Source organism: Larus michahellis, unplaced genomic scaffold (assembly GCF_964199755.1).
Source record: "Larus michahellis unplaced genomic scaffold, bLarMic1.1 SCAFFOLD_157, whole genome shotgun sequence".
Lineage (NCBI taxonomy): Eukaryota > Metazoa > Chordata > Aves > Charadriiformes > Laridae > Larus > Larus michahellis.
Genome location: NW_027436276.1, coordinates 239,740 through 266,879, shown reverse-complemented (window position 1 = coordinate 266,879; position 27,140 = coordinate 239,740). Strand labels below are relative to the sequence as shown.

General features: G+C 47.2%; 1 protein-coding gene across 1 annotated transcript; it reads right to left on the bottom strand.

Annotated features, from left to right (window-relative positions):
• Positions 1 to 171: 171 nt before the first annotated feature.
• On the bottom strand, positions 172 to 26,938 carry FAM83C (family with sequence similarity 83 member C). Its single transcript, XM_074571807.1, has 4 exons — positions 26,310 to 26,938; positions 18,682 to 18,849; positions 14,199 to 14,323; positions 172 to 1,587 (listed from the first exon to the last, which is right to left on the bottom strand). Exons 1-4 carry the CDS (start codon positions 26,862 to 26,864, stop codon positions 651 to 653), a joined length of 1,785 nt encoding a protein of 594 aa, XP_074427908.1. The 5' UTR covers positions 26,865 to 26,938; the 3' UTR covers positions 172 to 650.
• Between the last annotated feature and the right edge of the window lie 202 nt (positions 26,939 to 27,140).

Here is a 27,140-nt window from a genome sequence, read left to right as displayed (position 1 = left end):
CCCGTGTGGTGATCCCACCCATGTGCAGACACCATTTATGTGCCAACATCAATCGTGTGCAGGTGCCAACCATACGCCACCGGTGTCCTCTGGCCTGGCACAGCTCAGTGGAGGGGGGCCCTGGTCGAGCTTGGGGTGCTCATCTCCCCATGAGGGACCCAACACAGCTCTGTCCAGCAAAACAGCTCCTTTATTTTTAATGGTTACCCTGTCTTTGACCATTTTGTTTTCAGCACACGGATACAGGGAAAGGAATCGCTTAGTACAAAGAGAACCTGGGTTTACCCTGAAGACCTCAATGGCCAAACAGTTTCCAGCTGTAGCAATGGGTTTGCTGTAAGTTTGGGGGGGCGGAAATGTTCTTTGGGAAAGAAAAGTTCTTTCGCAAATGGTTAAAAAAAAGGTAGAGGCGTAGATTATGTTTATGTAATTTTCTCTCTCCTGCCATGATTTGTAATTGAAAATTTGAACTGTACTTGCTAATCTCATCTGAATCAGTCATCTGTATGTATTAGAAACAGCACTGACACCTTTTAATAGGAACAAGACTAATTTGCCACCCGTATTTTGATTTCAAGCCCCAGATATGACGATTGGTGGAGAAAAGCAACCACTTGAAAATAAGACCAAAGGACACCTCAAGGCCCAGGTCAGAGTTCGAACCGACTGTGTATATGTTTAGATTTTAACTTGTTGTACTTGGTGATTAGGTCCAGCTTACTGTGCCCGAGGGTCATTCTTTTCTCAGCCCCATACGCACTGTTCTTTTCCATCAACATGTCCTCGGTGAGTTTATCATAGCAAGAAACTACAGGCTTTTTATCTCGTTTTAGCTGGTTGTATGGGGATAGCAGGTCCAACTTCCCTTGTCTGGGACTCTGTCTTTTTTCCATCCCATAAAAAGTGGTGTCATTTTCTGCTGTCGGTTCTTGGGAGGTAGCAGCAGGCCCTTTCGGCTTCATGCTTGTCCCATTGCTACCGGCACCCTCGGAAGGGGACTGCACTGTCTGCTCCTGTGGGGAGCAGTGGCTGCTGTTAGCCTTATTGTCCCCTTGATAACTAGGTTTGTTGGAGCTCGGGGCAGGGGAAGGCTCCGGCTGCAAGAATGTCCTTGCTGTCATGAGATTTGATTTGTGATAAGAGGCTGGGGTGGATATATTTGGAGGACTGTTTGGTGAGTCTGGTGGTTCTCCTTGCTGCTTAGGGCAAGCGGGCTTCAGAGATGTGTCTTCCTTCCCCTTCTTACTACAAGAATCAGAGTTTGAATCTTGCTTTTCCTGGTGTACATTGCAGCTGGAATTTTTCAGAAAGGGAGACATTTTTATGCTTCTGATGCTTACGTTGGAAAGGCTGCTGGAGGGGCTCAAGGTTTCAGCGTCGTTCACCTGTGCGGACTTTAAAAGGGAGTTGGCAACTTTTGAGGTATTCTGAGAAGAGGGGCACATTCCAGGATCTGGCACACAGAAGCTGGTCACTGCTCGGGACTCTGCATATAAGTACCGGAATTCCTTGTCAAACTCGGCAACAATTTGACCACGGAAGTGGGTTACCAGGCTGGTGTGGACTTGGCTGCAAAGCCAGGTGAAACTGCAAAATAAACCCCACATGCAACTTTAGTTCACAGCGTACCGAGATACCTAGCGTTGATTTTAACATTCAAGTACTGTAATGCTACCTGATTTATGTCGTGAAAGCTTTCTCTGAAGTATGCAAGTCTGAGATTACTTGAATGTACTCATTACATAATTACAAAAGAACAATCCTAAAATGGTCATTTAATTTCAGTATGCAGTTGTTATGGTTCATAACGTTCATAGTGTTGTTTTGAAGAAAGTAGTATGCTTACACTCAGCATACACACCCCACAAAGAGCAACATAAAATGAAAAGATTAATACTCTTCTGCTTGATATCAAAACAGGTATATTAAGTAAGACTGAAGATATAGTAAAAGAGCGAAAAAGCTTTGCGGGTGGCATGAAGCGTATTCAGAAATACCATACTGGAGGCTCAAAGTAAATGCATACAGCTTCACAAAGAGAAATGAGAAAACAAACACACAAACAAAACCAAAACCCAGAAAATAGCTGGGATGGCTAAATGACAAAAGAGAAGCTATTAAGACCAGAGAGGCCATCTATCAAAAAGATTGGGTCACACATTGCAAAAGACATAAGAAATAATACAGAGCTGTCTGCGGGGCTGGCGCATGGTCCATGTGCAATAGGAGTGCTCAGATAATTCCTCTGCATCAACGTTTACCGTACAGGAGCTTGGGCTGATCGCTGCCCTGAACCCACCTTTATACAGAACGTAAAGGAGGGTCAATCTTATGTTGAAATCTCTGTAGAAGAGATTAGAAAACATATCAACAAAGCAGATAGTAACGAATTGGCAGGACCAGGTAGTACTAATGCAAGAGTGCCAAAGGAATGCAAGGATGAAATAGCTCAACTAACCAACCAGGGTGTGTTATCCCTCACTTGAATGTGCCTTGGTTATCAGAAGAGTGGAATGTTGCTAATGTGATACAATTTTTGTAACATTCCAGACCATTATTCTCATAACTGCACAGCACAAATCAGTAGAGACTCTTCCAAAGAATACAATTAATGGCCATGTAGGTAAATATGATATAATAGGAAAGGCGGCTTTTGCAAAGGAAAGTTACCTCTCACAAAACTGTGTGAGTTCTTCGAAAAAATCCAAGAGTCCAGGTAGGAGATTTCATGTAGTCTGTATCACCGCCGTCGAAGGCGGCTGTACCAGGGGTGCTGCCTGGCTCCCGGGAGCGCTGCTGTCCCCCTCCACGTTGCTTACAGCTATCACCCTTCTACACAAGAGTGCTGCATCTGCACCGCATGGCCATTAGACGTGCCCCGACTCAGGACCTGCTCCACTCACATGCACACTTGTGTTCACTTGAACTCCTCAAACCCACAAATGTGCTCAGAGGGCTGAGCCCGCTTTCCTCTGGAGGGGCAGGCTTGCATCCCTCGCACTGCGAGTGTTGTCCCGTTGTCCTGGTTTGAGTGACACAGGACTAATTTATCTTCCAATGCTTGGGAAAACAGCACTTTTAGAAGACTCTAGTGTCTGAATTCCTGAAAATATTTACTTTATAGCCAGATAGGCTATGTGCGTTCCAAGGTCTCAGTGTTTTTGAGCCTTGCCAGATGCGGGGATGAGGAGCAGGGAGACCTGGGCACTTGACCCAAGCTGCCAACAGGATTATTTCATACCATGAACGCCACATGCAGTATAAATTAGAAAGTTTGCTGCGTAGTTTCTCTCTCCCTTGATGGCTGTGATCCAGAGAACTCCTTGCCCCGGTGCCGGAGCCCTGAGCCCTTCCCTTCCTCCCGAAGCCACAGCGCTCGCAGTGTCCCACATTTACTGGGAGTCCCCTGCGGGGAGTGCACGGCTTCTACTGATGGAATGGGCTGGGTATAGTCCTTGTGTATTTTATATCGGTATTGGGATCAATATTTGTTCTTTAGTGTTATTAATATTAATTATTTAGTCTTAATTCTGTTACATCTGTTTATATTTCAACCCTCAGTTTTCCTTGTTTTTTCTCTGGGTGGGGAGGGCTCATCCGGTGAGACAATAATCATCTAAACAACAGTAAATTGTTATGGGTTTCTCAAACCGTAACAGCCGTGAACTGTGAGAGGACCCTGGTCAGCCTGATGGAGGATAATACCTGCCATCCCTCTTCCCCCAGCCCAGCACTGCTGTTGCCAGCAGACCTGGAAGCAGATCTGTGCAAGTGGCCATGCTCGCCCTCCTCATTTTGGTGAGGAGGTCTCGTGTCTCAGACTCAAACAGTCTAGCAGGAACACCACAGCAGCTACCCATCGAGGCCTCCGGCCTCACCTTAGCAGGAGGTAAATAACAGGTTTTGCTTAGGTTTTGCTTCCCACCACAGACAAAGACCTTCTGTCTTCCCTCAGCACCATCTGACCAAAGTACTGCCTCCCTACAGAAACTCCTGAGACTGAGAGGAGGTGGCCGGGTCTATCTAACACATTGGCCATCCTTTCCCCTGTAAGGGGAGCCACCGCAGATCTAGCCATACACCCCCCCTGGCCTTATGACTGTCCCTGCCACTCACGCTTCTTACAGTTCCTTCCCCAGTCCCAGGAGTGCTGCTGTTCCTCTCCACGTTGCTTACAGCTCACAGCTGTGTCCCAGCTTCCTATGCTGATGCAAGGGGAACCCACCCACTCTGTGTCACCATAGGACCTGGAAGGAATCATAGAAGTCCCCCCAGTGGCAGAGCCCTCCTCCTTGCCATAGTACGGGTTTCTATGACAGCAACGTGCCCTCGTGGCCAAGAAGGCCAATGGCATCCTGGGGTGCATCAAGAGGAGTGTGGCCAGCAGGTGGAGGGAGGTCATCCTCCCCCTCTGCTCTGCCCTGGTGAGGCCACATCTGGAGTACTGTGTCCAGTTATGGGATCCCCGGTTCCAGAAGGACAGGGAAATGCTGGAGAGGGGACAGCAAAGGGCCACCAAGATGATGAGGGGACTGGAACATCTCTCTGATGAAGAAAGGCTGAGGGATTTGGGTCTCTTCAGTCTGGAAAAAAGATGGCTGAAAGGGGGGGTGTCAGGAGGATGGGGCCAGGCTCTTTTCAGTGGTGCCCAGCGACAGGACAAGAGGTAACGGGCACAAACTTGAGCATAGGAAGTTCCACCTAAACATGAGAAATAACTTCTTTCCTTTGAGGGTGGCAGAGCCCTGGCACAGGCTGCCCAGAGAGGTGGGGGAGTCTCCTTCTCTGGAGACATTCCAAACCCGCCTGGACGCGTTCCTGTGCCACCTGCTCTGGGTGACCCTGCTCTGGCAGGGGGTTGGATGGGATGATCTCCAGAGGTCCCTTCCAGCCCTATGATTCTATGATAATGTGGCCCAGCCATGGCTATTCCCAGCACTACAAACTGACAAAGGTCTTTTCCTCCATGAATGGCATGGAGGAAATAGTCAGGGAATGATCATTCTTTGTCTCTTCTGGTACAAAAATGACACACCGAATGCAGTTAACAGGTTACAAATTCAATACAGACAAGAGGTACTTCCTTAGACAACACAACACACAGACAAGCTGTGGAGCTCCTCATCGCGGGCCGCTTTGGATGCTAAAAGCGCGTTTCTAAAAGCGGTAGGATTCTCCTGCCGTTATTTTTCCCACAACAAACTGCTGCACACGGAGATCCCGTATCCAGTTCTGAACCACCCTGCGGCACAAATGACAGGACTCCGGGAGAGGATGGCCGTGGGACGGGATCCCTCCCCTCCGTGCTTTGGGACGCCCCCGGATCCCGTGCAGCTCAGCCTTGGGCCAGGAGATGGAGCCGCAGCATCACCTCCGGGGGCGGGGGCACCTCCGCGCCTCGCCGCGGGTCCTGGGCCCCGCCGCCTGCCTGGGGCCGGGCACGGGTGGCAGGAGCACCCTGCGGTACTTCGGCAGCAGTCTCGGGCTCAGCAGCATTTTCGGCAACGGGATTAGTTCTTCTGCCAGCGCCTCTGTAAAATCGCCGTACGGTCTCGGGTAGCAGCGGCCTTTCTAGGGCTGTGTTCTACAGGTGGCTCGCAATTCGTCACACTCGGCTCCCCTGCTGCAGCTGTTTCCAACTGATGAGATACCAATTTGCAGCAGAAGGTTTTTTCCGCTTCTTTCAGTAGTTTCTGTTACTCATTTTTATTTTTTTCCATCACTTTGGCTGTCAAAGGCATTCTTTTCTTTCTGTATGCCGATACAAACTTCTGTGTATCATTTTTGCACATTTGCTAAATGTAGATACTACATCACACCCATTACTGGACCTTCAATTTCAAGTGACATTTTCTTTGATAAGATGACAATGATCTGACTTTATTACAGCAAGCTCTTTAAACTTGCTTCCAAGGCACTTGAAGTCATTACCATTCCTCATTTTTCATCTTCATTTTGATTAAAAAGAGTGCAATTCATTCAGTTAATTTGGGCGTCCCGTCTCAGTTTTCTCTTATTTCTTATTCATCCTTACAGCAGGATGCAAGGATGTCTCTTTCTTCTGGATTCTATCTTTATTTATGCACCCGAGGACTTCCTCCTCTTTGCTTTGGTGTGCTCCTCAAGGTTATATATAACACATCTTCTGACAGTGCTCGCTTGCTGATTACACTATGCTCTCCGTTCCCTATGCATTCACTTTCTGCTTAATTATAATTTCTTTCTTGAGGTGACTGTTCATTGAGTTAGATCTGGATCCCACTCTTTAATGTCTTTCCTCTTGCTTGGGACACAGGTACCTGAGAGTATGAGCACCTTTCTTCTAAAGATATTGCAAACCTCCTCCAGCTTCAAACCCACGTAGCTTTATCTGTCCATTGCAAACACTTATGCACTGAAGCCAGGTGCAGAGCTTTTGTAATCCTCTCAAATTCCTCCTCTAATTTTTCAGTTTCAGCTGTCATGTTGCCTTCAACCCCACATCTTGAGTTTCTTTCACTACGATATAGCAAACGGTGAGCTCCTCCCTCTCTGCGACAGTGGCAAGACATGTACCCATACTTTGACCATCTTCCATTTTGAGCTGAGAAATCTGATCTCCTCTAAGACAACACAAACAGCCACGCAACTCCCTTTCAGGCTGGCAATACCACCTCTTTTCTCTAGTCCTAACCTGGCAAACATCTACTCTAGTTTTCCTGTTCAAGATCCTGTTTAGTTCTAGCCCCGTTTCCCTTCGGCTCCTCTCATCTGCTGCATTAGTAAATGTCTTCATATCCTTCACCATGTTATGTTAAATAAGTGCTCAAAGAAACATACTATTTATTTTGGTGCCCAGAATAATACTAAATAACTAGATATAGAACTATATTTAGGATTTTAGATTATTGCTTTTCCTAAATACCTCAATGAACCTTGTTTTCTCCTTGTCTTCATTTAGAGGAAATATAATGTTAAAGATGGAAAACACAGGGAAGTATTTAATCAATAAACACATAAGAGTTGAGGGCTCTAAGCTAATTTGCCTACAAAGGTGGCCAAGAGTATTTTGGAAAATAAGGAGGGCTTTTTTTTACGAAACTATCAAGGGAAGAGTCAGCATAGACGACGACAGTATTAACATGCAGGGTTCAATACGAAAACGTCAATATATGTACTGCTCTTGCTGCAGGAGTGTAATACCGCATATAGGGCTCATAGGAGAGAGAATCTGATGTCTCAAGATGGAACTAGAGACTAAAAATGTATTTCAGGCGTGATCTGAGCATGCACTTGAGGAGAAAAAAGTCTCTTGTTAAAACTGAAGAATTAAAAGACACTTATTGAATACCTGAGTGGTCAAGGATAGAGTAGGAAGATACCCCTCTGCAAGAGAGGCTGCAGAGGGATGAGACGTCGGGGTTCACTGCTAAGGTAGAAGGATGTTTTGAAACTCTCGAGGGGTCTAGCATCTTGGCTCTGCTGCTACCCAATATCTTCACGAGCAGCCTGAATAACAGATGAGTGTACACTCGTTAAATTCACAGATCACATCCCATAGAGAGTGACTGCACAGATATGAATTTGAAAAAGGTTCTGAAAAAAAATGGGTGCGGTTCAACAGGAAAATATTCAAAGAAAATACGCTCCAGGCAGTCAGGTTCAGGTGCACAAATACAGGCTGGAGAATGAGTCGGCAGCAGCTCTGGGGGTTCGAGAATGTCTTAAGGAAAATACGCGTCTGCAGCGTCACAGTGTTGGGAAAAAGAGCAAACATTCAGGGGGTGTATGAACCACATTGTGGCCTACAAGACACGTGTAACCTTTTTGCTCGACTTGAATCCTCTGAGGAACAGGAGATGTTGAGTCTGGAAAAGAGACAGCTGACGGTCAGCGTGGTAACTGTCCTCAGGTTGTACAAACCACACTATACAGAGGGCACCAAATGGTGTTGGTGTCCATAGGAGACAGACAGCACGAAGGAGCGTCCTCCAGGATCCAGTGCTCAGGAAGGATGACAGCAAAGAACAACGAGCAAGTTGCTCGCTGGGATGAAGGGTGGTAGAGACGTTTGGATCTAAGTTATGGAGCGCTGCAGAGAAGCCGCTAGTCAACGTCTCCATAGGCCCCATTAACATAAAAAGAGATGGGATGCATCTCAGGGGGTAAAATAAAAGCACCTAAGTGGGAAGCTAAAAAAGATCAGGATTTTATCGGTAGCCTTATAAAATGCTCCCTCTTCCATGCTTAGAATGGGACAGAGAAGTAAAAGAGCATTTCAGGACATGGTTATGGATATTAAGTTAGGGAAAGGATGATAGAATCACAAGGAAATGGAAAACTGCAGGAAGACAGTGACTCTGTAAAGCAAGCTGGATTCCATCTTAACCTAAATGAAACCTGGCTGCTGCACGATATATTGCAGAAGATACAGGGAGGCCTTAAATTAGAACCTGGAGCAAAGCTGTGATGTGTAGAAGGCCACGCAGTTTGAGCTTGCCCACTTTACCTTAGGAATAAACACAAGAAAACTGTATTCTTATATAAGGACAGGATACAAATCAGTAACACCTGGGTAAGAAATGAGAATCAATGAGGAACATCTGAACAAATAAAACTGTGTCTAGAAAAGTGCACAGTGCTGAACAACCAGACCAGATACAAACGTTTACATGCACACATAAATTTTATGAGCTAAAGAAACAGACAGATGTCGTGAAATACCCGAGCTGAAATGATGAGTCTGACACAGCAGGCATATCAGAAACATCCTGGGTAGAAGAAAATCAAGAAATGATATAACTGCAAGGGTAAAAATTATACAGAAAGGACAAAGAGAGGATGTTGCTGGGGCAGTGGCACAACAGATTTAAAAAAAAAAAATAATCAAATAACGTAAATGGTATCTCAAAAAGTGAAATATATGCCTGTTGGATTAAAATTCCACTCCCCAACAGGAAAAACATAGGATCAGGGCTATTCTGTGAACTTTCTGGGTGCTGATGGTAAATGCGCCACGCTGAGGACGTGCTGAGAGGCCAAGAAGGCAGAAAGCAGGGGAACAGAGGGAGATTCAGTTACAGCCGTGTTGGATGAGGGCCCTTACTGGGACAGTTGCAGAAGCTGCATTTTAGACACTATAAATTAACGCTTTTTGGAGGAACTAGCCAGAAAACCAACAAAAGGAGAAATAACATTACCAGTTCAGAAAGTTTCTTTGGAAAGGGCACTCGGCAAAAAAGTCCCCGTGACGTACCCATATTAAATACTCTTTCAGGACCAAAATAATCTACAACAGTAATACTTAACTTAAAAGAGAAAGTGAGGAATGCTATTAAAAAGAAATTTAAAAGAGTAACCAAGAAGGTCAAATGCTTGAGGCAGCCTGAAGATTGTTTAAAGATGCTATATTAGAGTCTCGGAGAAAACGTACCTATCAAAATAAAGATATTTTAAAACATCCAACAAGTCACCGTAGTTAAAAGGCACATTAAAGGAAAATATTAAAGGCAACAGCCTTCAAAAACTGGAAGTCAGCAATTTTCCAATTATTAACCAGTGAATAACCTATCATTTAAAATGGAACATCGTAGCAGAGGAATGGAAAGTAGTAAATGTGAACCTTTTAAAGAGCTCCTGGAAAACTACAAACCAGCCAGTCTTATTTCCATACTGAACAAACTGGTAGAAGCAAATAGAGAGTAAAATGATTAGATGCATAAATAACTATAATCATAATGATGAAGACTCAGCATATTTTTGTGGAAGGAAGCCATGCTTCAAAAGCCTCTTGCAGTTCTTCGGAGAGGCAGCAAGCACGCAGATGCATATGATCTGCTTGATCTCGGCTACTCGAATTTTCAAAGAGATTTTGACACGGTCATTCAGCAAGGACTCTTGGAAAAATTAAGTGATCACGGAGTACAAAGGAGGAGTAGCAGTTGATTAAAGATGGGATACAAGTGCTAGCAATAGTTTTAATTTACCCACTGGAATCCCACAAATTTTGTGCTGGGATCGCTGCTGTCCAATGTATTCACAAAAGTCCTGAAAAATGGTAGAAACAGTCCGTGACGGAGCTCATGACAAAATTATCATGGGTGGTCGAAAGGAAACTGGATAATCAGAAGCTGCAAGAGGATCTTATGGTATGGGGTAAAAAAGTGACAAAATGATAGACAAAATTCAGTGTCATAAATTCAAACTATTGCCAAATCCCTGATGGTCTCCGTACATTGATGAGTTCTCAGATATTAACACTTAGGAAAGAGGTCAGGGTTCCCATGGACAGTTCAAAACACGGATCACTTCAATGTCTACCACTAGTCAAAAAGGCAAAGAGCAGACCAGGAACTGCCAGAATGGGGACGGAGGAAAAGACAGAAGTCACCATTGTACTACAGTGTTAAAGTGTAGTGGATGGGGTATCCCGATCACTTCATGCAGTTCTGGTCAATTTGTCTCACAGAAGATAGAAATTAGGATTAAAGGTCTGGAAGTTCTCCTGCACGAGAAAGGACTGAACAGCCAAGGATACTCCAGCTGGAGAAGACGTGATTCGCGTGAGGAATTATAATGGAGGAGGACAAAATCATGGATGCAGTCAAGAAAGTAAATAGGAAACAGTGATTTACTGTGCCCAGGTTATGGGAATTTGGGGTCACCAAATGTAATTATCTACCAGTAGGCCTAATGTAAATACAATGGATCATTTCTTCACGCAAAACATAAATTAAACTGCATAACCCATTGCCAGAGGGTATTGTGGAGGCCAGCCATGGTGGGAAAAAGCCTCCTATGGCAAATTGAACATAAAGAAGCACATACAACGTATAACCCCGAAGGTTCTGAAACCTTTGATCCTTGAACACAAGATGGCTGAACTGTAAAACCTGCCACTGGGTAAGAACACGCTTAACCCTCTTTCCTATCAAGACATCCCTGAATCCACCCTGGATCTTTGGCTTTACTCAGTAACTATTCCCATCCTTTGAATCCAGCTTTCCCATCTGTAGGGAGAGTCATCTGAATCCCTACACTAGGTGTAGTACCAGGCTGCAGTACATCCAGTAGCAGACTTGCAGATTTTCTCCTGTGGAAGTGTTTCTGACCACTGTTGAACAAATTCCACAAAGAGAGACTCTTTCTTTTAGTCCAGAACATCATGTGCTTACTGGGAGAGCAGAGAATCAAAATCAACAGGATTATTATCTTCCAGAACTCGAGAAGTTTCAGCTATACAGAGATCTATAGAAAGACAGCATGTCGCAGACGCAGATCCCTGCCCGAGAACAGCAGAGGGAGGAACTGACACAGAGAACTGAATCTGCATTTAATCAATACCCCGACTCTGGGGAATTAAGATGTTCCTCCAGTAGTGGCGTTCAATCCAGCTGATACATGCTCCGTTTTAGCCACTCAAAAATGAGTGGTCTCGGTTATCTAATCCCCATCCCCTGCCGTCAATGGAGATGGATAGATGTTTCCTGGCAGGGATCCACTCCATTGTTCTCAGATACGTTAGGATGGTCAGAATGCCACCAGGCACTGCTATATTGTTTATATAGAAACTCTACATAACCAGCTTCAACTGGGTGCTTCCATTTTTCCCTGCCAGAGTTTGATAAGGTGAGACCTCTACCCTTGGAGATGATGAAGTCAGAAGCAGAGGAGAAGGTGCCGCTTGGAGCAACAGCGCTGACGTGATGAGGGCGCTGGTCGATTGAGGGTCCAGCATGTGCTGTCTGGGAGATGGAAAAGCGAGAGAAAGGGAGTGGGAGAGCAGTGTTCAAGGAGACCTGGCGGAAGGAGAATAAAGTATTGCCAGGGCACCAAATTCACAGAAATATCAGAACAGCCTGTCCCGGGGAGTTGCACTGTTTGTGAAGGATAATACCATGTGCAACAGCGTGAAAACACTGTGGGAAAGATCTGCAGGTGGCAAACTCAAGAGTCTAGTAATAAAAATATAGTACAAGGACAGCACTCCTGACCCTCTGATCAGAATGGTGATGGTGATCAGACAATGTTAACTGAGATTACAGAGGCTGCGAAATTAGGGCAGGTAGTAATAGTGGGAGATTTCATCCACTCATGTACATACTAGGTTAATGCTTCACTGGGATGGGCTGTGGAGAAAAACATTTTGGAAGCAATAAATGGTTACTTGCCAGAATTAATTAGTCTAAATTGTTTGACCCACAAGAAAAGATGCTATTCAGGATGTGGTCTTGAATGATGCATAAGACTTGGTTCCATAGGTAGTGGAAGAGCCCTTTTGCAATAATGCTCACAACACAATTTTAACTCTGTAGTGGGCGAGAGCAATCTAAATAAATGCAGCACCTGGATATTAGATTTCAAGAGAGGCAATTAGGTAAAAATGCAGCAATTCGTCAAAAAAAGCTGAAAAGGAGTAGTCCAAAAATCCCAAGATGACTATGGCTTGTAGGTTGATCAGAAATGCTGTACCGCAGTTAAGAAATTGGTGGGCCCATTTGAGATCTGTAGGTCAAAAGGGAAGTTCAGTGATGGCAAGACTGTAGCAGAGAACCTCAATGAATTTTTTTGCATCCATTGCTAGTGCTGGTGACACTGAGACACGTTTCACTCCTGCGTACCAGGGCCACTGCAGACTGCTTTGCTGAGGACTGGGAGGTTTCCAGTATGATCCCACCTACAGAGAGGGCTCTGGACGTAATCTTGAGGCCCATACAGCGCTGGAGCTGACCTCCACCCTGAGACATGGCACAGTATGCTGTGAGGAACAAGATCACTGATGGCATGGAGAAGCACAGCCTCGTGGAAGAAGGTCAACAGGGCTACTGTAAAGGCAAGCCCTGCCTCACAGACCCGCTGGATTTCGGTGAGGGAGCCACTGAGTACATGGATAAAGGGACCAGTCAACTACATATTTTGGGGTTTTCAAACAGCCTTTGACAACATTCTACACCAAAGCCTTTTAAGAAACTAAGTTGCCGTGGCAGAAAGGTCTTGTTATGGACTGAGAGCTGGTGAAAGCATAGGATGCAAAGGGTAGGGCTTAATGGTTGTTTTTCAACATGGGTAAGAGACAGCAGCAAGGCCCCAGAGACTGGTCCTGGGACTGGTTTCCATCCTGTGGGTGACCTCAGGCTTGGAGGGGTGCAGTGAAACCCTCCGGTTTGCAGAGGATCCTCGGTTCCTTCATATGGTTGGATTACCTCGCTCAAGGTGAGGAAATTCAGAAGGACCTCGCAGAACTGAGCAAGTGGACAAATATGTGGCAGACAAACTTCAGTGTAGGAAAATGTGGGGTGCCCAACGAGAAAAATGATCTATATCATCAGGCCTGTGTGAAGCTGAACCTGGAACAGCTCAGGAAGGAGCTGGGAACCGTCGTCAGCAGTTCTGTGAAATCATCAGCTCAGAGTGCAATGGCAGCTAAAAAATTCAACGAATGTTGGACGCTGGCGGCAGGGTGATAATAGCAAAGCAGAGGGCATCATTTTGACCCTCTGTAACACCTTGCTGCAACCACATCTTGGGGGCTGCACGCAGTTCTGGTCTCTGCATGTCAAGAAGGACACAGTGGGGTTAGAGAGGGTGCAGAGAAAGATAATTAAAATGTGTGAGAGATGCAGCAGCTGCCATACAAGGAGAGACTGAATAGGCTGAGGTCTCACTTGAGATAAGAAAAGGGCAGGAAGGTGGATGAATGTAGGACAGCTATTTTACTAACCTGCAGCACTGGAACTAGGAGCACTACATGAAATTAGTAGATTGGTTTAGAACAGGCAACGAGTTAGGGCAAATTAACGGACCATACGTGCCGAAGGGAATACGTAGGGATGTATGAAACGATTGCACATGCTGTGGGAGGACGAGGGGGATGGACCTCAGATGGCAGTTTGAGCTGCTCTCACTGAACATCTGACCTGGCAGAACAATTTTTACGTTTTTAAGAACTGAAAGCAATGTGTCCAGGCAGCGTCAATGTTGGCAGAGAAGCAGTTAATGCTATCTGAAGGCTAAGCAGCGAGTAAGAGCAAGAGGATGGAGTAGAAGAAGGTAAAGCACCAAAATGACACCTGACATTTATAAGGGGAAATGAAGAGGAAGAGCAGTGTATCATTATCATGGAGGAAAAAAAAACCCAACAGCAACATTATTCACTATATTGGTAATGAGTATTTTCTCGGCGTCACCAGTCTGTCACAGTAGTTGCTACTTTTTCTTACCTGTATGTACCAGCAAGAACTTGGTCACAATCAATCAGGATAAATTTCTCCAGAACCTGGCCTGCAAATTTCTTGCCTGCTTTGCTGTAGTATGTGTCTCCACTCAGACATCTTATGCGCATGTTCTGAAAGCAAAGGAAGCAGAGTTGGTGAGGGGACACGTATTGAACTAAACTGAAATGTTCCCTTATGCATCACTGATGGCCTGCCTCAAGCAGGAGCTCTGCTCCCAGAGGTAGCATGCAGCAAGGTATTACTTCTGGGCTTCTACATACCAACTATTTTGTCGCACTGTCTGCTTCTATAAGACGAAAATACCAGCAAATATTAACAAGTTGCACTTATGTACAAATGTTGGTTTGAAAAAAATTTGGAGACTCCTATGAGCCTACAGATCATTTCTGAAGTATGTAAGACTATACGATTTCTTCCAGACTATTGACAATATTCAACTAACCCCACTAGCAGATGGCTCTGCATTTAAACTGAATTTTGACCCATAACACCTAGCCAGTTTCTTAATCAATTGAATGTGCTGTTCTGATTTTATACAGCGACAGGCTTCCTAAAACCAACATATCGCTCAATAAAAAGGATTTACAGAAAGGTATGTCTACATTTTAAGAATTGCCTTTTATCAGTGTATTTAAAAATTATATTAAAGTTTTCAGCTGCTGTACTCCAGTGAAACAGACCTGATCCCCTGTTTTAAAGACTGCAAAGAACTTCTCTGATACAACTTTGGCCTGTAAAACCAGCTGCCCGGTACAAAATGGTAAATACGGCTCTCAGTATCCATCAGGAGCTTTTTTCGTAGTGTGAGGTTTTTGCCTGTACTAAAAGTTATTTGTACCTCAGCTGGGGAAGGCAGAAGAGGAGAACAGTCACTGGAAACCATTACTGGCCTGGTCTATGTGATACAGTGCCAAAGAAAACTTCTTGCATGTAAATAAACATCCCTAAGGCTGCACCTACTCTGTCCTGCCCGGCCATCCCTGACTGCCCCTCCAGGCCAGCTCCCTGCCACCGCCAGCAGCTTTGGCACACCCGGAGCTGTTACAAACTGTCACCACACCACTGCCCACCTTTGTGGGCAGCTCGTCCCTGTCTGGTGTCAGCTCTGCAAAAGAGGAAGACCCACGGTGGCTCGGCTGTGCTGCACACACCGCTGGGGCTGTTGTGCTTCTTGGCGGGGGTGGTGCTGCCCATGGTGGTGGGCACCTGCTGGAGGTGACAGCCTCCCCTCTGCCATGCAGCAGACTTCAGCCTGGCTGTCCCCAGTGGTTTGTAACAGCCAGCGCAAAACACAAGCATGAATAGTTGTGATTTCCTTGCAGATGTTCTCTGCAGGGTGCAGGGCCACAACCTGACACCCCTCCGGGAGCTGCTCCCAGGCATGGCCGCATCCCCTTCTCCCCCTCTTCCTCCTCCCACACGTGCTGAGCATGTGGGGGCTCCCCAGGCTGCCTCTACACAGCCAGGGACCAGCTCGCCCAGTCTCTGGCCTCACGGGGGGTTCACGGCACGGAAGTCGTGCCTCGGGGGTGAGGAGCAGGAGGCAGTCACCCTGTGGCAGGTGACTCCATTCCTGACAGCTCTCCTCTTCCGTCAGAGTCCCTGCGGGCAGGAGGTGGCCTTCCTGGAAACATCTGCTGGGGAGCTCATGGCAGCAGGGTGGGAAAGGCTTGACTCTCATGTCACGCTGAGGAAGTCTTCCTGCCCAGCCAAGGGGCACCATTGACTTCAGGGCATCATAAGAGCAGCAAATCTCCTCCAGACCAGGGCCCATCTGACCCAACGGTTTATCTCTCACAGTGGGCAACAGCAGCTGGGGAAGAGCAGGAAGAAGGCAATCATTTATGATGCTGCCCCCTAATATTGCTGCTGACTCTGTTTTCTGCTCGGGGGATTTCCCGAGCCTCTTGTGGTTTGTCTTAGTGGGAACCCCCCGGACCTCTTCTCCAGGTACTTGTCCAGTCCTCTCTTGAGTTCATGGAAACTTTTAGCAGGGACAGAGCTGAAGCTCCACTATCTTTGCACTGCAGCTCTCACCTGTTGCCTTCTCGTGCCCCAGAAGACATCCTCATCTGTCACCTATGAGAAGGGAGAAACTTTTTCCCCGTAATGCAGTTGTGCATTGGAACAAGTTGCCCGGCGAGGCTGTGTAGTCTCCACGCTTGGAGGTTTTCAAGACTAGACTAGTTAAGGCCCTGAGAACGTGTCTGAGCTCACAGGTGACGCTGCTTTGAGCAGGAGGTTGGCCTTGATGACTTCCTGAGGTCCCTGCTAACTTGCATTAATCTGTGATCCTCTAAAATGGCACCACAAGTTGCCGATATAGAGAAAGATATGATGGATGCTTGGGGAGTTGTTCACATAATCCTCTTGCCAATCAACACAGGGATTTTTTTAATTCCAGTGCTGAGGTAGTAATACTAGTTCTCACTGGGAGGAGCTTCCTCTTCCCCCCCAGGGAAGTTAAAATCCCTTCAAGTAAGGGATATCCCATAGATTTGTCACCACAGTATTCACTCCCTTTATCATTCCCAAGGCTGGGTGTGTTTCTGCAATACGGCTCGTTTTTTCCATCCTCTTCTTATTCTTGGCAATCCAGGCTCTGAGTTGTCCAAACAAGATGAGAATCCCGTGTTGCAGAAAAGCCAGGTACCACTCTCACTTGATTTAGACAGTAATTTTAGGTTCAGCAGATGACCATTGGAAAAAATCCAACAGATAAGTCTTCTGCTGTGATCACTGCCAAAGCTTGATGCACCACTATGGGATTTGCTGATGTTCAGCACCAGGATTTGACACCAGCGGGCTCACACAACGTTCTTAGAAGTAAGATGCTGGAGGGCCAGTTGCCCCAAATTCCCCATTAAACCCCACATTGTCACCAATTATTCCAAATGGAGATTTACCATCACATCCTGTCGCAACTCAGAGCCAGGAATAAAATATGTACACTCATTCCACTTAGATGTGGATATCAAGCACGTATGTTAATGTACTGCTTGAGATGCATCCGCCCCAGGGGACTCCACATTGAGGCCTGCTGATGAGTCACTGAATGGGGGAGGCAAGTGTTAATTAGCTATTAAAGCACGAGACATAACATCAGGTCTAACAAAGAGACATAAACATCTCCATGGATGTAAACTCATTCTAATTTTAATTAAAAACAACGGCCAGGCTCTCGGGTAAGAAGCAAGTAAAATACATTTTGGAGAGATGGAATTTATCGGGGTCCACCAGGTGATTTCAGCAATGCAGTTGTTAATGAAAACAAACGTGCTCCAGCACAAAGCAGTTTTCCCTGATAGTTGCCATCTCAAGAAGTGTGATGAAATGGGTCTGGCTTGTGAGAAACAAGAAAGGACAGAGTGTCACCAGCACGGAGGGAAAAAGGAAGCCCCTCTCTGTGTAGACAGGTTTAAAATGAGGGGAAATTAAGACATTTGTAACTGCATCTGAGTGCTGTAAAACATTATTTTTGCTTTTTCCCTAGCCTGGTTTTAGTTAAGAATGGGTTTGAGGTAACTGGATAACTTCCAAGCATTCCCCACCAAGATGAAGGGAAAGCCTATGAAATTGGTGGCTGGAGGAGAATCAGTCCTCCAGGGAATCCTCTGCACCCAGTGAAGGGGCACAGCCAGGACTGCCAGCCTTGCAGGACTAACAAAAGACAACGAAAACACCAACTTCCATTGGTAGGTGGTAGCCAGAAAAGCTATATGGGGATCAGCAAGATACTGGGGTGTATTTCTGAGTCTGCCGGTTCCCAAGAGAGTTTGTCACACCGACACATTAATTTTTAGTGTTTGCCTGCTCTGGGCACTGCACACCATTGCTGATGGGCACCCCACCAAGTCAGGCTCTTCATGAACCCCTCATGAGCCCGCAACTGAACTGCAAAGCTGAGAAGCAGATCTTAACATGAGGTTTTTAACATGTGGTTTTACACTGAGGTGGTGCAGCAGGGCAGGGGGAAGTGGTCGGTCAGGACACCTGAAGGGACTCACCAGCTCTAGCCAGACTCTAAACTGGGCTCAGGGATCTGAACTGTGTGCAACTTAAGTCTTGCAATTCTGTATCCTAGAGCAGGGATTGAGAGGGGACAAAGAAAGGAGATGATACAGGTCCACATGAACCTAAGTTTTCTGGCCGACCTCCGCCTGTCTGCCTGCACCAGCCCAGCAAAGCGTTCTGTAATGCATGGCATCTTATTGGCCTTGACTGCACACTGCTCGTGTGTAAAACTGAAGCGAGGACCACAAAACACCAAGATACAGGACGAGGAGGCACCTCCACTCCTTCCCCTGTGCTTCCAGACAGACCTCGATTTCCTAGACCGAACAGCCATGGTCTCTTAGCCTGGGACAGTGGGAGAAGGTCCCAGAGAGCAGGTGGAGGAAACAGAACAAAGGGTTTTTATCAATTCCAAGAGCTGTTTGCCATATCCAGTGTGGAACTGAAAACTTACTGGGAAGTTGTCCTGAGTAAGAGCCATTTTATTGCACATTTCCACAAAATGCTTCAGGTACTCTTCATCCAGGATCAGGTAAACAGGGACGTGCCGTCTGCTTGAGGCCTCCAGCAGGTCACACAGTATTTCCATGTCTGTAAACAGATCCATCACAATTGCTATCACCTAGGCAGGAGAAAAGAGGGGGGGGGAGGGGGGGAACAAGATACTGTTGAAATCTCATGCCCAAGTGAATTGCACTTTAAACTATGAAGTAAGTATTCAAACCTCCCGAGCTAGTGAGCGACTGTGGCCACACGAGCGGCTATTGATTCCGGACCTTTGTGTTTAACAGCCCTTACCCCACCATGGCAGAAAAAATCAGTTTTAACAGCTATGAAGACATTCCTCATCCAGCTCCCTCCTGTCTCATCTGTGAGTCACAGAAAGAAATAGCTGAAAGGGCAATGCACATGCACAGACTCTGAATGTCACTGATGCAACAACTATGTGTTGCCTTAAGCAAATATGCCAGAAATACGGCATGTAAACAGGAGAGCTGAGACTGCCCAAAATCGTTATTCAGTTGGTATGACTGACTCCATCGATGACTAGCATATTAAAATAAAGAAGTACCATATTTTTCAGGAAGGACACCCTGCCAGGTAAGGGAGAAGGTATCTTGATCAAGTATGTACATGTCCTTGCTCCAAGATTACATCCTAGGGGCGGCTAGGCAAAATCGTAGAATAATGTGTGTGGGAAGGATGCCTTCCCTTTCCCTGCTGGCAGCACTCTTGTTAATGCAGCCAGGATTCAAGTGACAGTTATGAAACCCAACAGTAGGGAGAAGGAATAACGCTAACATTATTTAAAAAAAAGAATTCAATAAAATCTGTCTCAGAAAAACGAAGACTTGTAAGATAAAGTCTCCAAGGGAGAGGGTTTAAAAAGGAAAATAATTTTAAAGAGAACTGCCAGTTCTTTAGAGAATGAGACTGAAGAAGGCCATGGCAACCCATCCCACTGTGGAGACAGGATGGGAGGCAGCAGAACATCTTGGCTAAATGAAATCTCCAGAAACTGGAAGGAAAATACAGAAAATAGAAGGTAGGTCATGACAAGTACCTACTACACGCATGTTGACCCAAAACTAGAAAATTCAAAGTACAGTATGACCTGCAACCAGAACAATGGATCAAGGGAAATCAACCATAAATAAAGCTGTGACTGGAGACGCTGTTCCACTGTTCCTCACAGAGAGAGCCTGCCAGCAGACAACATCAAGGGAGGGACTGCTGGGATCGTCTGTTGGCCGTCACCATTAGTGACAGGCATTAGGGGGACATCTTAGAGAAGGAAGGAGCAGGCAGGAGAGCACTTGCTGAGCTGGATGATTTGTCAGGCCTGATGCCCTTCACCCGAGGGTGCTGGCGGAGCAATCTGTTAACTTAGACCTTGAACCATTAACACTTAACAATGAGAACTCATGGAAGATGGCAACACACTGGGGGACTGAAAAAGTTAGTGAAGGATTTACCGACAGGCCAGCTTCATTTCAAAAGCTGAAAAAATAACAGACCTACTGATCAAGTACTTTAGTCCCAGCCTTTACCGTATCTTAGCAGTAATTAAGGTAACTGTTTGGTACTTGTAAATTGTGTGCACAACTCTGATTTTATGAGTTTCTGCACCTAGTAGAGGATGCCCAAATAAAGATGGCCCAAAAAGCACTGGGTTTTGGAGTGAAGCTCCGGTGGCATACTTTACCCTGTCACTCAATGTTCATGCCCCGCACTACACCTTGCACACAAAATGCGCGAGAGTTTGTTCTGCTGCTCATTGTTCACCCCGTGACGGGGTAGGAATCCTGTTTTTAAACACCTCCTCCGCCTGTGTTAGAGCACGGCCATGAATGCAGTCCTCCATAGTCCAAATCACCCTATGGAGCGGACCATGAGGGTGAGCTTTCCTCTGCCACTTTTGCCCAGCTGCTTCTCTTCAAACAGAGAGTTCAATGCAGAGGACAGCAGTGAGGTTGACTTCTAAATGTGCAGAGGTTCAAGCTTTAAATAGGAGCAGGCTGAATCACGTTTGCGGGTCTGACCTGGAATAGCTTCAGAAAAGAGTAGAGGAGCTCCAAGTATCACTGCCCTTGGATGTGGGGACAGGCTCACGTTTCTGTTCCAGACTGGCATGCTGGCCCCAGGTCACCCACTGCCCAGCAGCTCTTCTGCTGTTTTCCTTAATAAATTGCCTCTTTCCAGGCTCATTTTCATGGTCTAGGCACTGAGTGGAGGCAGCTGCTATGGGCAGAGCAGGGCTCCATTGGCTTCCCCATGATCTCCTGCACAATCTTTTGCTTGGCCAGCTGGCTCCTCTCAGCCCCGCTCTGCCTGCACACACCATGGAGAGACCGTCTGCACCAGAGCCGTGGCAGAGTTGGGCAGCAATGTCAAATGGTTGCATCCTGCTCCCTTGGGGATTTATCCCTTTTGCAGATGGACAAGATTTCTTGGCTCTGTATGGTTTGTCCCCAAAGACCATCTCTGCGATGATGCCTTAAACACCGTCATTGGTCCTCAACAACTTGCCTCAAAAACTGACCCCTGGCCCAGGCCACCACAGCAGGGTTTGGGGAAGAACCTTCCTGGAGGCTAGTTTGATCCCAGACATCCACATGGGACACAAGGCAGCTGTCATCAAGAGGTAAAAGTCATTCCTACTGTCCAGGCGAAAACCACATCTCCACCCTCTCACCCTGGCCCTGGGAAATACAGGCTTCAGACTCTGACTCCAAAGGGCACCTCTTTTGTAACCCTCATCAGTGGTGTTTTCCCAGAAGCCTTACGAGGCTCTGGCAAACTCTTCTCCCCTCCTGAAAGGTGCCCATCTGGCACGGACGGCAGCATCAGCCCCGGAAGAGCCCTGGAAGCAACAAGAAGCAACTTTAACTTCCTAAATTAATGTTGCTGCTGGGCTATCAGCATTAGGTACTGCTGAGACCCACACAAAAAAGCAGGACTCCACCACGTCTTTCCACATTGGCCTTCAGCCAAAACCAAAGGCAATTCAGCCAAATGACTTTGATGGGTCACCCATTCTCTAATGATGAAGCACCAAGAAAAAAACCATAGGCTGAACCTTGTGTGAGGCCTCAGGCAAGTCCCTCTCAGCCACTTTTGCCTCACGATATTCCAGCTCACCTCAAGCTCAGGTCTGGGGCAGGCTTGGCCCTGGAGACAATCTAAACTTGGCTTGGGAAGTCAGTATGACGGAGTCGAGAGACACTGACACTCTTTTGTCCCCAGACCCCATGCGCCCAGAGGCACTGCTTGTGCCTGCGTGTGCAGAAGGTCCACACCATCTCATGTTTCTCTACTACTGCTCACAGGCTTTGGCAGAGTTCGGGCCTGTTGCTTGCCCCAAAATAGCAGTGCCAGTCCGCAGTGCTGGCTGCGAGAGGGATGGGGCTGAGCAGGCAGTAGCACGGCTGCGTGTGGCAGGTCTGGCACAGGGCCGCCCCTGGCACCCCGTGCCCTGGGCTGGGTGCAGCTGGCAGCCAGGCAGACTTGCATCTCCTGGCAGCCTCCTGGCAGGGCCTTGGCGTCAGCGCGGGAGCAAGCGCTCCAGGCAGTGGGACACCAGCTTGTGCAAGCTGGGTGGAGCCTTGCGTGATAGTCAGACTCATGTTTTCCAAAGCGGGTTTTCACTTGGCATCAGGAGGTGGAACAGGCTGTCCCTCTACTCACGGCCTCCTCGCATGTGATCCCGTCACGGGAGGGATTTGGGTAGAGTTGCTCCCGGTGGGCAAGCAGGCGCAGACAATGTCGGGAAAGAAGGCTGTCAGCCCCACGTGCGCTGCAGTGTGCAGTGAGGAGAGAGGGGAAGTTGTGCCCAGCCGCAGGCTCACATGGTGGAGGTGCAGGCACCGATGGTGGGGCTGGTCATTCCAAGTTATGGCTGTGACAGGACAACGGTAAGAGCCACCCAGATCACCATATCCTCTTGGTAAACAAAGCAGGCAGCTCTTATAATAACATCAGCTGCACCCCAAAGCCAAGAAGTTTTGGGGAAAGAAGACCCTGTAAGTCTTCCCCTTGAAGCCTCCTATGAACGTATTGTCACAAAAGTGAGGTTTAAAGCCTCAAAGATTATTTCCAACAGCTCTATAAAGCGGTGGAAGTTGGGTACCTAAGTACCATCTCCAGGTTCCTGACAACTCGTGTCTCACGTGTAAAAGCCTTGGGCATTTAAGTCAATGTGGCCTTACAAACCTAAGCAACGCGCGTCCAGTGCCTCCACCCCCTCGGCTTCAGTGGTAGGAGCCACAAGGCTGGGGCTGGCTCTGAGCATCCCCGTTCCTCACCATGCTGATCACAGCCTCCAAGCCCATGGCACAGCCTTGGCGGATCAGGCCACTGCAAAGACACAGCTGCCCCACAGGCTCTAGAGAACTCACCCCTTCCCATTGTGGGGTTAAACCACGACATTTCTAAATCCACGACATTTCTAAATCCACTTCTGTAAACTCACAATTCAGCAATTACTGCAGTCATCGCTTTGGGAATTACAGCACTTACCAGCACCCCACCGGGGTTGCCATCTGTCTGGTTTCTAACCAGCACAGCTGGTTTTACTGGTATTTGCCAATAGCAGTGTGGTTTTGGTCATTACTGTAATGGTGCCATTTGAAGTGACACATTGCTTCTCTGGGGGACCACAAGCGACCCTTCTGCCATCGCACGCAAACGCAGACGTGCAGCCTGTGTCGGAGTTGTACAAGAGGGGTGAAAGAAGCAGCACGGACAGTTCAAAATAGATTGGAGCTCATCCAACAAAGGTAAAATTGTAATGGTATTATCAAATGAAGGCTGAGGTGTGGCTGCACTGCATCTCCTTATGTCTGCAAAGAGAAAAGCTCAAATCTGAACATACATCTTCAAAGACAGCTGGTTAAATACAGCAAAGTAGAAAGACAAACCGCACCAGCACAAGGTACCAATAAAACAAATGCCCCTTTTTGCTGATTTGTCCGTACAAATACGCTGTCGCAAAATAAGTCGGCTGATGTTGTTCTGTACGACTGTACAGGAGAAAACAGCAAACGGCATTTTGAGACATGCGCCTTCCTGTCTACAGGACCCGGGAAAAGTGTTCGGGGATCTCAACACCTTTCCCACATCCCACCAGTGCTCCATCCCCCTTCTGTGTTAGCTGTAACCACACAGGAGGAGAATACCCTGAAGGAGGGATGTGTGACAAGGGCTTAAAGTCTATTGGGGAAAATATTTGAAATGCAGAAACAACAGCTGAAAAGCTAAAAAGCAAGTGGTTCTCCACACGGTTGCTACTGGCACTTCAAGCAAAAGATGTTTTTACCTCTGGTTGCTCTTTACTCATTAAAAGACATTTAGGTAACATCCTTTTGGATGGTTTGATGAGCAAAATGACTCAGTAACTACTTAAAGATGTGTAACTGCGGTTGTGAATGAGCTCGAACTGCTGTCAATGATAGAGTTAATCATGGGAAGCACTGTCCAGAGCTGCCAACCTGGAAGCCAGTAAAACACCAGTAATAAACAAATAAGATGGTTGAAAACTTATTCTCACATTTCATGCAACAGTCAAAAACACTGCGTGAAAATCCCCAGCTTGAACATAAAGGCCTGAAGATTGTAGGGGAGATTTAGATTGGATATCAGGAAGAAATTCTTTGCTGTGAGGCTGGTGAGCCCCTGGCCCAGGTTGCCCAGAGAAGCTGTGGCTGCCCCATCCCTGGAGGGGTTCAAGGCCAGGTTGGACGGGGCTTGGAGCAACCTGGGCTGGTGGGAGGTGTCCCTGCCCAGGGCAGGGGGTGGAACGAGATGATCTTTAAGGTCCCTTCCAACCCAAACCATTCTATGATTCTATTCTATGAGTCTCTTGTCGGTGCTTTTTCAAGCCAACCCAAAAAAGCAGAAAGCTCAAAATGTACTTGAAGTCCAAATAAAGTACCTACTGCCTGGGCAACCTCCCTGCAGCAATAGAGAAGTTCCTGTGAGCTGAGAAAGCAGAAAGACATTTTTTGTGTGGTTTGAAGGATCATAATACCGTGGGAGATCCGGGACACATGCTAAGTGACAAGGGGACATTTCTTAGTAGTCATTTACCCTGTGCATTCTGCCATGACTACGTCTTAATCCCCATTGCTGAAAAGTAATATGGATTACTCACACTAAGTGTCACAGGACTTTCCAGATCATTTAAGAGATCATAAATCAGCTGTCTGCAAGGACAAACAGAGCTTTTTGTCATTTACTTCCTGGACAAAACTTCCTGTATTTGCCTACAAAGGTGCAAGAGAAGTTCAGGCATTAAGCGGTGGCTGCTTCCAACTGAGCAGGAGCTTACATGGCAAAACGCTCTTCTTTTGGACAAAAGAAATAAAGATTCCCCCTTTACTTCATATCGTGCCCAGATTCCAAGGATATGTGGTCCTGTGGTGATGCCGCACAGCGATTGGAGCTGCTGCGTGGCCCCACTCTCGTCTGCTGGAGACAACATACCTTTGCTCAACTCTGCAGATGGTGACAGAAGAAAACACTTCAGCTCAGCCTGCCTGGAACAGCTCGTGTTCTAGACACAGCTGAAGGCCAGGCTTAACAACGCTTTATCTCCCACCTTCTGCGCTGGGCAGTAATGAATTTAAGGAGTGACGATAAAGTTAAATAAGAAACTATGGAGTGATAAGAGAAATTGCCTAGAAGCTGACTAGTTAAAAGTGAACTTTGCACTAAAAGTTTACTCAGTATCTCCACACTATTGAAATGAAATACTACAAAAGAAAATGAACATGGAACAGATGAAAAGAATCATAAAGAGGACAAAGACAATAAAAGCTGAAAATGTGTCTGAGATACAGTTGTCTGAGCTGCTACTTTAGCACATGGTATAGTGGCAAAGCAAAAAGAGACAAGAAGGAGCATAATTTAGTGAGTAAATTCAAGCCAGGATTGTGCTTGGTAGGCAGGTATTGCAGTCATCTAGTTTTTATTACATCCGAGGGTTGGCAATCTCTACCCAGCAGAAACCGTGTGGCGGGGCAAAACGGGCTGGTCTTACTCATCCTCAGAGAGGCACAGACATCAAGTCTAGAAGATACGATGATGCATTCTGACCTACTGCAAGCCACAGGCAGGGAGTTTCAGTCCCGCAAGTTTACTCAGGTCCTACGTTCTCCCACTCTCCACCAGTGGTATCCTCTTCTCCTGCTTAACATGATGTCCAGGGGCCGAGAAAAACCCTGGCCGTGCAAACTCCCTGGCAGAGGGCAGAAGGGCTGGCTGGGCCACACTTGCCAGCTGAGGATGGCTAAGCCTTAATGCTGCGTGTCCTGCCACTCACTCGCGCCGGGCTTCGGCACCGCGCTCTGCGCACCCGCAAACGGAGATGCAGAGTGCCTTGCAGGGCACTGCCGGTGTGACATTTTCCCAGGCAGAAAGAAATTACAGGAAAGGAAAGGAGAAGGAACAGTTAGAGGTCTGCTAGAGAAAAAGCAGTCACATTGTGAGATCAGCCGCACAGCTCGGGGCTGTGAGACCAGCCACCAGGACTCGGGTGCTGCAGCACAAGACCCCACTCCAGGCACGCAGCTCTATACATACCGTCCGTGCCCGGCTGATCAGAGACCGGAGCAAATCCTTAATGCTGTTAGCTTTGTTTCTTTGGAAAATCACAGTGGCTTGAGTCTGGCCAGACACCGTGAGGAACGGCGTCCCTGGCCACCCCAGCTCCAGCTCTGGAGGGTGCACATCAGACATGAGTGGGAAGTAGGTGCCAGATGTTAGTTCGGAGTTGAGGGAGGACCCATCTCCAGTGTCCACATTGCCAGGATCAGCCTCTTTGTCTCTCATTGCACTGGGATCCGGAACGCTTTGGTTTCTCTGATGGCTCATATATTCCATGTCCAGGGTGGAAAGGAAAGGCAGCTCCCGTTCCTCAGCGATGGCACTCAGGTAGCCGCGTTCCCCCTGCTCGAGAAAGGCGTCTGTGGCAAGCCGGGCTGTTTCACTGTGCTGGAGCACCAATGGGGTGGCCTCCCTCCACCACGGCTTCTTCAGTTGCTCCAGGCGGCTCTTCAGTGGCCCAGACGCCCCTTGCTGGCCCCCATAGCTGCGGTGGAACTGGGGTCTCACCTCTACTGCTAAGTAGTTGAACATGACCAGAGCTGTTGATGCCAAGAAGTGCCTCTCCAGCTGGATTAGTCCCCTGTCCGACCCCAGGTCTCTTCTGGTCCTCTTGCACTCCTGAGCTCCTCCCAACAGGTTCCTTCAGGACTCAGCGTGAGCTCTGCTCCTCCGCTTGGGAGTTAATCACCAGGTACAGCCGCCCACGCTGGGGGAGGAGCTGGCTTTCCCTCACTTGGCTTCCTCAGAAACACACCTGATACTTGGTGCTTAGAGTATCCCTTTTGCAAGGGGAGGAAGATCAGCCCT